This window comes from Lithobates pipiens, unplaced genomic scaffold (assembly GCF_037356315.1).
Source record: "Lithobates pipiens isolate NorthernLeopardFrog02 unplaced genomic scaffold, aLitPip1_a1.2 Scaffold_8, whole genome shotgun sequence".
Classification (NCBI taxonomy): domain Eukaryota; kingdom Metazoa; phylum Chordata; class Amphibia; order Anura; family Ranidae; genus Lithobates; species Lithobates pipiens.
The window spans coordinates 117,205,526-117,217,906 of record NW_027507903.1 but is presented as its reverse complement, the minus strand read 5'-3'; the positions used below and the strand labels follow the sequence as shown (position 1 = coordinate 117,217,906).

Genomic DNA, 12,381 nt, shown 5'->3' with positions numbered 1-12,381 from the left:
AATTTAGTTGTTGCCCATAGCAACCAGATTGCCGTGTTTATCAGTAATCTCCATTGAGGGAATACAATAATATGTTTTTTTTACAGCACTCACCTTAACACCATATTTGACCTTGCCAGCATAGTGATGAATAATGAAAGCTGGCTCCATAACTGCTGGAAACTCAATGTATTGGTTGCCTTCATTATGTCGTTTGAATTTTTCCAGCAGAGTCTGATGAGTAGCTTGCGGGAAGCTAAGAAAAACAAGATAGAAAAAAGACAACTTTGGAGGAAAATGGTTTCTTACAATAGATAACTGATAAATACCCTTGCAAATGTGTCCCCAGGAGGACACCGGTGGGGTATCTTACTTGCTCTCTTCATCCAGCAGCTGGAGCAGTCCTGTTGGCCTCTTGCTGATCAGACTGATGCAGCCTGCATTATCTGAGTAATTGATGTTACTCCAGCTTATTCCCTCTAATCGATATTGCTCCTGGAGTAAAAAATAAAATAAAAAATATATTACAACTTTGATTATATCACTAGAATAGAAAATGCTGCTCTCTCTTTATCAAGGTTGTTGAAGCAGAGTAACAAGTTACAATTATCACATAACAAAAGTTACACACAGCATTGCATAAGGATTCTTTATACAATTCACAACTTAAATGCGTTTTTGTTTTTTGTATTAGTATGAATGTGCCACGAGGACCTGGTGAATGGTACATGTTGTTTCATGAAAAAATGTTACTGCTTAACTGAATTTGCCCTCGGGTTACATTAGGTGCTCAGTTTAGGCATAACTAGTTGTAAACGCAGATTTTAATATCTCTAGCTACACACAAAAATACCTTGTACTATTATAAGGGGAACAGTAATCTTTTTTTCTGTGTTTTGTAAATGTAATATTGAAAACCTTGATTCTGTACATAGTTTTTAATAATATGTGCACAGGTAAATTGCCATATTTGCTTTTCTGCTTGGCGATGCTGCACAAAGTGGTATTATACATGGGAGGTTTTTTTTCAGTAGATGTCTACCAGACAGAGCCAGTCAGGCCATGAACTGAAAATCGAAAATCTAAATTTTAATTAGTGCATGGGCTCCCCAGCACGGCACAAGTTAACTGTATAATAGACTACTTTCAAAGGCACACGTTGGAAAGGTTTCCATGAATCAGCTGCTCATCAGTGTATGCAACTGCTGCTGTCAGCATACAAAAACAAAAATTACTCCACTTAAGTTGGTAATAAAAAAAAAAATAAAAAAAAAAATAAAAAAACACGTGCAAGGCCAACCTAGAGACCCATAGCAAGCTGTGTGCTGAGGGGGCACCCATGTACAGTAAGTGTGCTACTGATCAGGGCTGTGAGCTTCTATAGACACACAGAGTGTGACTTGGCCACACCCCTGAACCCTCTCCACAGGATTTGACTGACAGCAGGAGAGGAGAGCAGTGCTACAGCTGGGTACACTGCAAGATAATAAGAGGTCTCAGGTAAGTGTTTTGAGATAGAGTGGGAGAGACAGGTGTTGAAAGTATTTTTTTTTACCTTAATGCAAAGAATGCATTAATGTAAAAATCCTTTTTTGTATTTAGAACCACTTTAAGGAACCAAATGGACAGAAACCTGTGTTGGAGTGTAATATGGAGGCCGTCCCTGCAGACCTTCCTTCGAGAATGCTAGTTGTCCGTCTTTGGATTTGGAAGTCACTGCTCAAGAACAATTATGTAGTTCAGGAAAGTCAGAACTTCTGATCTACACACTTAAGCCCCATACACAGGATCAGAAATTCCACCAGCAAAAGTCCGATGTGAGGTTTTGGTCAGAAATTGCGACCGTGCGTATGCTCCATCTGACTTTTGCTGGCAGAATTCCCGCCAGAAAAAGATTGAGAGCAGTTCCTCTATTTTTCCGATGGAAAAAGTTCCGATTGGAAATTCCGATCATCTGTACCAATTCTAACTTGCAAATTCCGAAACAATTCGACGCATGTTCGGAAGCACTGAACTTAATTTTCTTGGCTCTTGGTAGTGTTGTACGTCACTGCATTCTTGATGGTCGAAAGTTCAGAGAACTTGTGTGGCCGTGTATATGCAAGCCAAGCTTGAGTGGAATTCCGTTGGAAAAACCATCCAAGATTTTTCCGTGGAAAACTCAGATCATGTGTACGCGGCATTATGCTGTGATATTAACCATGACAGTACTGGAGCCCCAAAATCATGACAGCAAGGGAATTTATAGTTTAAGAATGAAAGGTCAACAATGGCAGTTTCATTTTATACCTTGAACAAATGGGCTTCAGCTTGTATAACAGCAGTGTGAGAGCAAGCTTCTGCAAGGCATTTGCATATCTTTCTACAAGTCTTTAAAATAACCTTCCACCTTTTCACAGTTTGGGTTTGTTAAACTCATAATTTAATGAGAGTCTGGTTGTTACTTTAAGGGCTCGTTCACATCATACCTGCATGAAAACTGATGGCAAAACCGTGCAGATTTCACTTGCAGAGACATAATTTTTCCCCAGTTTTCATGCCTGTTCTATAGTGTTTTTATGCACATTGACATCAGTTTTCATGTGCGTCAGTTATGTGCCCTGTTCACATCAATGTTGATTTCATGTCATTTTTCTTTTCCATGAAGAAAACTGCATACATGTTGCAGATTACTGCACAGAAAAAATCTGCACGTTGTGGTGTGAACCAGGCACAGAGAACCACTGGTTTCTTTGAGCCCTTGCAAAACACGTGTCTCTGTACCATGATGCAGAGATGTCAGTTTTTCTGCACACATACTGCAAGGGCACAAAAAAAAAAAACAAATTGAACTCTATGTGCCCTGTTCACACCACAACACACTGGTATCATGTGCAGATTTTTTTTCCTGCGCAGAAAGCTGAAACACGTACGCAGTTCTCTGTATGGAAAAAAAATAAAAACGGACATGACATCAACATTGGTGTGAACAGGGCACAAAACTAAAACGCACAAAAACTGATCTAAACTGATGTGAAACGGATGTCTCTGCAAGTGAAATCTGTGTAGTTTTGACATCAGTTTTCATTCACGTATGGTGTGCACGAGCCCTAAACAAGCAAGTATAATACTTCAGCGGGCTTTCAAAAAGTGGCAAGCAGTGTTGAAGCTTGTCGAAAACCTGCTGAAGCATGCAAATAGATTAAGTGACAGTCAGTACTCCCATTAGGATCTGCATTAAACATCCCCAAACAGAAATGGAAGCTCTATAGCAGGGGTAATGAATTAAAATTCAAGGAGGTCCGATCGCCAAAATTTTCTTTGGGCCGAGGTCCGAATCTCAAGTCTGTGCTATGACTCAGAAAATATTGTAGTAACTGTATATCTATCAAAAACATGAGAAATGTACAATTTCCTTAGCATTTCAACAATATTTATTGTCAAATTAAATCTGGTGTCCCCATCACAGTGCCCCTTTACATCAGGTGTCCCCATCACAGTGCCCCTTTACATCAGGTGTCCCCATCACAGTGCCCCTTTACATCAGGTGTCCCCATTACAGTGCCCCTTTACATCAGGTGTCCCCATCACAGTGCCCCTTTACATCAGGTGTCCCCATCACAGTGCCCCTCTACATCAGGTGCCCCCATCACAGTGCCCCTCTACATCAGGCATTCCTGTCAGAGTGTCCCCTTACATCAGATGTCCCCATCAGAGTCCCCCTTAACATAAAATAAGGATCATGCTGATGGGCACATTTTATATTAAGGGGCACTCTGATGGACACAACAAAACGCGCCCCTTAACTTAAAATGTGCCCATCAGAGTGCCCCTTTTAATATAAAATGTACCCATCAGTGTTGCTCTTAAAATAAAATATGCCCATTAGCGTGCCCCTTAACATGAAATAAGGGTCACACTGATGGCCGCCTATTATGTTAGGAGGCTCTCTGATGGACAAATTTTATTTTAAGGGGCATGCTGATAGGTATATTATTAATATGCACAATGCTGGGCTTTTTTTGTAAGGAGCACATGGGTATATTTTTTATGTGCACACTGATGGGCATGTTTTATTAAGGTGCCCCTTAACAAAATATGCCCATCGGTGTGCACAATAAAAATATACCTATCAGCGTGCCCCTTAACATAAAATAAGGGTCACGCTGATGGGCACCTATTATGTTAAGGGGTACTCCGATGGACAAATTTTATTTTGCGGGGCATGCTGATGGGTATATTTTTAATGTGCACATCGATGGGCATATTTTGTAGGGCACATTTTGTTGTGCCCATCAGCGTGCCCCTTAACAAAATATGCCCATTGATGTGCACATTAAAAATATACCCATCAGCCTGCCCCGCAAAATAAAATTTGTCCATCGGAGTACCCCTTAACATAAAAGGTGCCCATCAGCGTGACCCTTATTTTATGTTAAGGGGCACGCTGATAGGTATATTTTTATTGTGCACACTGATGGGCATATTTTGTTAAGGGGCACCTTAACAAAACATGCCCATCAGTGTGCACATAAAAAATATACCCATGTGCTCCTTACAAAAAAAGCCCAGCATTGTGCATATTAATATACCTATCAGTGTGCCCCTTAAAATATGCCCAACAGTGTGCACAATAAAAACGAATGAATTATCCATAATGTGCCCACATACCTTTACTACAGGAGCGAGGGCACAACTGAAACTGCCTGGCAAGGAGAGCCATGACCCGGGAATAGGGAACCGCTGGCAGCAGGGGGCGGGGCGCGCATGTGACGTCACACCCCTACTGCCCGTGCGCGTGTCTCTCTTCAGCTTCGAGAGACGCGGCCAGGAGCAGGGGGCGGGCGCATGCGCGCAGCGTCACTGGTTGCTGGGGAAACCCGCGGTCCCAGCAAACCAGTGATTGCTTCAATTTAGTAGTATGCTGGCGGCACGGCGGTCCGGGCAGAAGCTCCGTTCGGTCCGGACTCGGACCGCGGGCCGCCATTTAATGACGGCTGCTCTATAGGCATGCTGAAGACTGCAAAAGTAAAAGCTGCTGTATACAGATGTTGAAGCCTATGTGTACATAGTTCCACCCAAAAAAAAAAAAAAAGTCATTAATGTGCATAAGAAAAATAAATAAAAAATAGGCTATAGACTGGATTCACACCTATACATTTTTAGTGCTTTTTGCATTTTGCACTACAGAATGTGTTCCATAGGAAACCATGGTAAATGGACTGTAGTGCAAATATGCAAAAAGCCCAAAAAACGCATAGGTGTGAATCCAGCCTTAATGCCTGTTGCTAGGGGGTCCCTCATAATCTGCCTCCTTCAGCACCTGGGCTCCTGACGTCACTTCCCTAGGCGCAGGAAGGGAAATCAGCTCTGCCACCTCCCTCTAGGTAATCATCTGGGACACGTCACAGGTCCCAGATGATTGCGCGGCCAGTCACACCAGTTACAATGCCAGCGCCGCCGAATAGAGGGGGAGACGAGCAGTGCTTCGATCCCCGCATTGCTGGACCCTGGGACAGGTAAGTGTCCGATTATTAAAAGTCAGCAGCTGCAGTATTTGTAGCTGCTGACTTAACTTTTTTTTTTTTTTTTTAAGCAGAACTCCGCTTTAAGTTGTTGGAAGGAAATTAGACAAAAAAAAGCCTGAAAATCCCTTGCTTTTTCCTATACTCAGAAGACTCAACAATAACGTGTACAGCAAGCTTACAGTTGTGTAGAATTCACTTTTAATGCCTTCACACTATACTTGTGCAGGGACAGGATTAGAAAAAAAAAAAACACAATTTTTAAGGCAGCAGGAAATTTCCTGACATGTTCTTTCTGATAGAATGCGAAAGCAGAGGAGAGGTTCCTCTGGGACCATCTAAAGCTCCGATACTGTATAGCATCCAGCTTTAAATAGAGAATTTGTTTATTAAAGGACAATGCCAGGCAAAAAGTGAACGCATACGATGGGGTGATTTACTAAAACTGGAGAGTGCAAAATCTGGTGCAGGCTGTGCATGGTTGGCCAATCGGCTTCTAACTTCAGCTTGTACAATTAAGGTTTGACCGGTTTAGTAAATCAACCCCAATGAGTTACTAATGCCAACAAGTCAACACAGCAACCATGATAAAACTAGAACGCTCACCTTAATCTGAATTCTGCAGAAAAAGTACACAATGCTTCAAAAAAAATAATTGTAATATAAATATACTTTCTGAAGCCTGTACTGTGTAACGTTATTTCTGCAGCAATCATATTCAAATTTTTCTGCTTCAATCAGAATCAAATTTTGCAAGGCGGCCGAATGTAATTGTTGGCCACAAGGACATCTTAGTACTGACATTTTCTGTGAGAGGCAGCAATGAGGCTATTGCAGCATCAGCAGCTGATGAGTTTAAGGATTGTCAGAAAGCAGTACAAAGGGAAAATAGTAACTATTAGGTAGGTTATGCTCTCTGTATGCATCTAAAAGTTTTGTTTTCTGGGTGCATCTTTAGGCAAGATGAAATATCATGATAATCAGATATTATTCAACTAGAAGATTCCATTATATTAACCCGTTATTTTATCAATGATCCCAGATCCCAACTCCCAACTGCAACTGGCATAAAAACTGAACAGCTAGCTAGTCCTAATACAAATGTGCTGTGATTTTAAAATTCATGCTGCAAAAACCAACCTGTTCTAGCTGAAAGAGATGTTGATTGAAGTAATGTTGTAGACGCTCATTGGCAAAGTTGATGCAGAATTGCTCAAAGCTGTTGCTTCCATAATCCTCAAAACCGAAGATATCCAGGACCCCGATGGAAAGAGTCTAGATTAAAACAAAAGAAGAAAAAAAGATAAGAAAACTACAATAAATGGGCAGCAGAGACATCTGTTCTTATTCGTATTTCCTTAGAAGGGAACTCTTATGGTTTTTATACTAGGCATCCTACGTTTAAAGCCTGATATTTTATGTTTTTTTACCATTTGTATGAAATTATTTTACTAAGAAATATTTAATATAGGGTATTTCCATCTAACTTCTGTGTGCAGAACATGCTGTTTTTTTTAGCCCTGCCTGCTCTTGTTGCCTGCTTTTGATAAACTAAAAATAGATATGGGTCTCTATGAGCTAGTAGACAGGGGCCCGCTCTCTGCTCTGATCATTAAGTGGTTTGTGCTTTCAATACACCTGTAAATCAGCAGATGGAATTACATAGGCTACAGTTAAAGCTATCACACAAAGTGGTAAAACACAAGAACCAGTCTGTACAGTTCCTGTGGTCTTAGCCCTTGTACACACGGTCGGAGATTCCGACAACCAGATCCGACGGATTCTGTCCGTCGGATTTTGTCCGACGGATCTTGTCCAAAACTGTTGCATACACACGGTTGGACGACGTTGTCGGAAAATCCAATCGTTCAGAACGTGATGACGTTATTTCGTTACGACGGGACTACGTTCAGGCTAGTAGCCAATAGCTTTGGTGTAGGAATTTGATCTGAGCATGCATGGCACTTTGATCGGAATTCTCTACACATGATCGGAGTATGTCCGATCGGACCAGTTTGTCGGAAAATATTTCCAGCAAGTTGGAAAATTTGGTCCGACGGATATTCCGACAGAAACAGTCCGATGCATACCACACACAGTCGGATTATCCGACAAAACGGTCCGATAGGACACATTCCGACGGATTCTCCGACTGTGTGTACAAGGGCTTAGAGTTCCTAACTAATCAGAATCCAAGACACTGTTTATTTCTGTACCATTTGTTTTGTTATTGCCCTTTTTTTTTGGTGGGGGTAAGGGGTACTATGGGGTGGTTGACATCTTGTGGTTGATTTAGAGAGCAAAGGAATTTTAACTTAGCTTAGTGAAAATTCATTCTGCAAAGAATACCCAATTACGTTTTGTTTGCACATGACTGGATAACGGAAGTCAGCAGAGCTTCCCCTCATTCACCAGTCTAAGCAAAACTTCCCCTGCAAACTAAACAGCCTATTTGCATTTAGTAAATCAAGCCCTAGGAGTGCATGAGACACACAGAATACAGATTTATGAATGAATGAAGCCCAACTATATCCACATCTTTGGCAGTCCGAGTCTTGGAATGCCGCAGCTTCACTGCTCCCTGACTACTGCAGAACTGTAATCCTTCCAGATAAGTAAATTAATGAGTTGTTGAATAAGGGAAACTGTCGAACAAGAACAGAGTAAAAGGGACTTATTTTCCATTTTGATTTCATAAAAGCTTTTATTGCTGAGAAAACCTCCAAATTGCCGATTTACCAATATTTTCTGTTAACATGACAAGTGTTCCTGGGATAGCAAGTGAGAGTAACTAGACCCAAAAAGACAGAGCATTATAATCCTGAAAAAACTTCTAAGGCTAGCTATAAGACTTCCTTCCGCAAATTCATTGTGTTCTCCAGCAAGGGGCCGGGGAAAACCATTCCCGATGGGAGAACACTCCATGTAATCGCATGTAAAATCTGACCGGCTGGTTGTATCCACGTTGTTTGATCAAGCAGCCTGCGCATACATGGTTCGAATCTTGGCGAGTTCCTGCTGAACCGGCTGACATTAGAACGGTCTATGGCCGCCTTTAGGATGAGATGGGGTTCAGTCCAAATCCATGGTCAACCAAAACACAGAAGGAAGCTGTCAGTGGCGGCCCAATCAGCTGTCATCCGAGTGTCGCTGCACACACAAAGGGGAGGGGTGCTTGTGATATCATTGACCTAATATGGACACACTGGGTCAATTAAATTTTTTCTTTGTTGGTTTTTGACATGAATCGCCCTTCCATGTGCTCCTTGCTGTAAAAGGCCAGTTATAGGTTGGGGTGGTTGCAATTTGTTTGCACTGTTGGTTAATTGGTGAGGAGAGGCACTGGATACCTTTGCTGCCACTGTGCTATTGCTGGGTGTCCTGTACCTATAAGGAGGAGTGGGCTCACTCCAGGCATACCTGCCCTTAATCTATTCATTACTATACATGTGCTCCATATACTATAAATGTGCTGGAGTTAGGTCTGCAGTACACTGGGGTGCTGTGAAGTGGCCCTGCAGCTTACACATATATTTGCAAATGTGTGCAAACTAAACCCCTGGATTTAATGTGAACTTTTAGACATGACAATTCGGTTTGTTGTAGGCTGACTGGTAAGTAAGCTGGGAATTTTTCTTTATTGTTTTTTTGACATTCTCATCTTACCTGGCTTGCTTCATCCATTGCCTTGCTGTTGATGTTGAGAAGAGCATGGTTGATACGGAAGACGATCCAATCAAACAGGGCGCTGTAGAGAGACTTGGCCAAGGAGTCCCTTACTGTAATAGCCTGGAAAGGCACATAAAAGGGGTGGTAAATTTCCTCCCATATACAGCAAAACCTACACTCTTGGGAGACCGGAGAAAAAAAAAAACCTCACCTCTGGTAAACGATAAGGCAAGATGAGTTTCTCTCCAACTGTAACAGTTTTCCTTGTAATCAAAGCATCCAGTAGCATTTCTTCTCGCACCTGAAATTTACATAAAAGGATTACAATTTAGGTTTGTTATAAAGAGAAAAAGCCATTGGCCAGCCCAGCCAAAACTGAAATTTCAGTTATAAACTTAGGCTGAATTCACACATGGTGCGGGGACAGTGTAAAAAATTGCTTTGTGTATCCCATTCACACTGCAACGCTTCCCCAAGCTACACTGCATCGTTTAATCGCAGTGTTCTGTACAGAACTGCATGGCACAGTAGAGCGGCACGATGCATCTCGCTGCTATACAGCAACAGGAATGAAGTGTACTTTTTTCTTTTTTACTCTTCATATACAAAAACAAAGGAAAAAAAAAAAAAGGAGCTGTATGATGTAATGAATCACCACCACACTGCCCCCTACTGCAATCGGAAAAGACTGCTGCCAAAGAGGTAAAGCACTCCATCAGCTCTCTGTTCTAGTGTGAATTCACTGTAAGAGAATCTAACAGTGAGATATACAGTACCTTATGGATTTTACAGGCATGACCCTAAACAGAGTCTTGCTATTTCTTCCTTAGCACAAAACATTCAACGGGAATAGTAAGACTCCTTGTAATGACAGTGGGCCTGACAACTCTGCAAAAGTCTTCAAGCAGGAGTCAGAGAGGACACACAAAGCTGGCGGGCAAGGTTTTTTTAAAATTCATATTAAAACTGTTATAATAAAACTGGTTCTAATAAAATGGAAAATTAAATACCAAAAACACAATAAATATCATAACATCTCCACACAAAGCAAGTGCGTTATCGAAGTTTGTTGAAGGCAACCTAAACCAATTGTATTACTACAAACTGGGGGGGGAGGGGGTATCATACTTTGATAGCAAACAGTAAAATATCTGTATGTGTCCATAAGACCGCTTTTGTTTTGTACACAGTAGCTGACAGTGAATCTTCTGTTTGGCGTCACTTTTAGATCCAGTCCAGACAGCAGAACGCCAAACGCGACTCTGAACATGTAAAGGGAATACGCTGCATTTCTTATTAAAGTAAACTTATTGAATTGAAAATTAACAGTAAAACCACATCGCATAGCATGTCTTTTGTAGATGTAGACCATGAAGCAATATAAACATTAACTATGATTATTGGCACAACTTATACAACCAGCATATAGAAAATAAACAGACAGATAGTTAAAGCCAAATTCCAGGAAATATACAAAATCAGCCCTTGCAGTGGGGTCCCCCCACATACTAATCCTATGTCCCGGGCCAGCAGGCTCTAGTGTTGTTCTCTTCTGCCCAAAGCTCTAACATGAGGTTGGTTCCTTGGCCTCATTATGTACAAAGCAATGCACGAGGAGGTTTCAAAAAGTGAAACTCATATTTTATATAGATGCATTACACACAAAGTGATATATTTTCAAGCATTTCTTTATTTTAAAATTGATTAAGGCTTACAGCTAGCAAAAATCAAAATTCAGTATCTCAGAAAATTAGAATATTAGATAAGACCAATAAACAAAAAAAAAAAAATAGTTTTTTTTTGGACTTGATAAAACACCAGCAGATGATATGGCTCCCCAAATCATCACGGACTGTGGTAAATTTTGTATTTCATTTGGAAATCAAGGTCCCAGAGTCTGGAGGAAGAGTGGAGAGGCACAGAATCCAAGTTTCATGAGGTCCAGTGTGAAGTTTCCACAGTCCGTGATGATTTGGTGAGTCATGTGATCTGCTGGTGTTGGTCCACTGTGTTTTATCAAGTCCAAAGTCAGTGTAGCCCCCTACCAGGAAATTCTAGATCACTTTATGCTTTCCTCTGCTGACCAGCTTTAGGGAGATGCTGATTTCATTTTCCAGGAGGACTTGGCATCTGCCCACGCTGCCAAAACTACCAATACCTGGTTTAATAATCATGGTATCACTGTGCTTGATTGACAACCAAACTCGCCTGACCTAAACCCCATAGAGAATCTGTGGGGTATTGTCAAGAGGAAGATGAGAGACACCAGACCCAACAATACAGATGAGCTCAAAGAAACCGCTATCAAAGAAACCTGGGCTTCCATAATACCTCAGCAGCACCACACTGATCACCTCAGTGCCACACCACATTGATGCAGTAATTCATGCAAAAGGAGCCCCTACCAAGTACTGTGTGCATAGTTATACTATATGTAATATTCTAATTTTCTGAGTTACTGAATTTTGGGTTTTCACTAGCTGTAAGCCATAATCATCAAAATAAAATAAAAAAGTAAATGCTTGAAATATATCACTCTGTGTGTAACACATCTATATAAAATATACCAGTGGGTGGAACGACGCTTTAAAACCTCTATCAGATTACCTTTTATTTTCCTGTCATGCTAGGGAGATTTTCCTTCACTTCCTGTTTTGGCGATAACAGAAATGTGAGGTAATCTCACCAAGGTAACTACAATTTTATCTTAGACAGTTGTCTCCAGAACATTTGTCCTTGGTGCAAGAGAAAAAAAAATCCAGTACAGAGACCAGTCCCTGACCAGCTACTGTATCCTGTCTGCCGTCTCTGATCAGCTCCTGTATCCTGTCTGCCGTCTCTGATCAGCTCCTGTATCCTGTCTGCCGTCTCTGATCAGCTCCTGTATCCTGTCTGCAGTCTCTGATCAGCTCCTGTATCCTGTCTGCAGTCTCTGATCAGCTCCTGTATCCTGTCTGCAGTCTCTGATCAGCTCCTGTATCCTGTCTGCCGTCTCTGATCAGCTCTTGCATTATGCCTGCAGTCTCTTACCATCTTTTGAATCATGCCTGCTTTCTCTGACCATCTTTTGTATCATGCCTATAGTCTTTGACTGTATCCAGTTATGTATCATTTATGTGTGGCCCTTTGATGATGTCGAGGGCCACATTTGATTTCTCATTCAGCCCATGGAATGTATTTCTCCATCCACCCTAAAGAGCCTGCTATTATAATGGAACAGTGACTGTAT

General features: G+C 41.4%; 1 protein-coding gene across 4 annotated transcripts in view; it reads right to left on the bottom strand.

Moving 5' to 3' along the window:
• MYO9A (myosin IXA) overlaps positions 1–12,381 on the bottom strand; it is a 194,617-nt gene that overhangs the window by 67,554 nt on the left and 114,682 nt on the right. For all 4 annotated transcript variants that reach the window (XM_077473402.1, XM_077473405.1, XM_077473404.1 and 1 more), the window contains exons 9-13: positions 9,364–9,453; positions 9,150–9,272; positions 6,624–6,758; positions 353–474; positions 94–235 (exon numbers count right to left, since the gene is read on the bottom strand). In XM_077473402.1, coding sequence (XP_077329528.1) covers positions 94–235; positions 353–474; positions 6,624–6,758; positions 9,150–9,272; positions 9,364–9,453 — 612 coding nt within the window. The remainder of the gene's footprint in view (positions 1–93; positions 236–352; positions 475–6,623; positions 6,759–9,149; positions 9,273–9,363; positions 9,454–12,381) is intronic.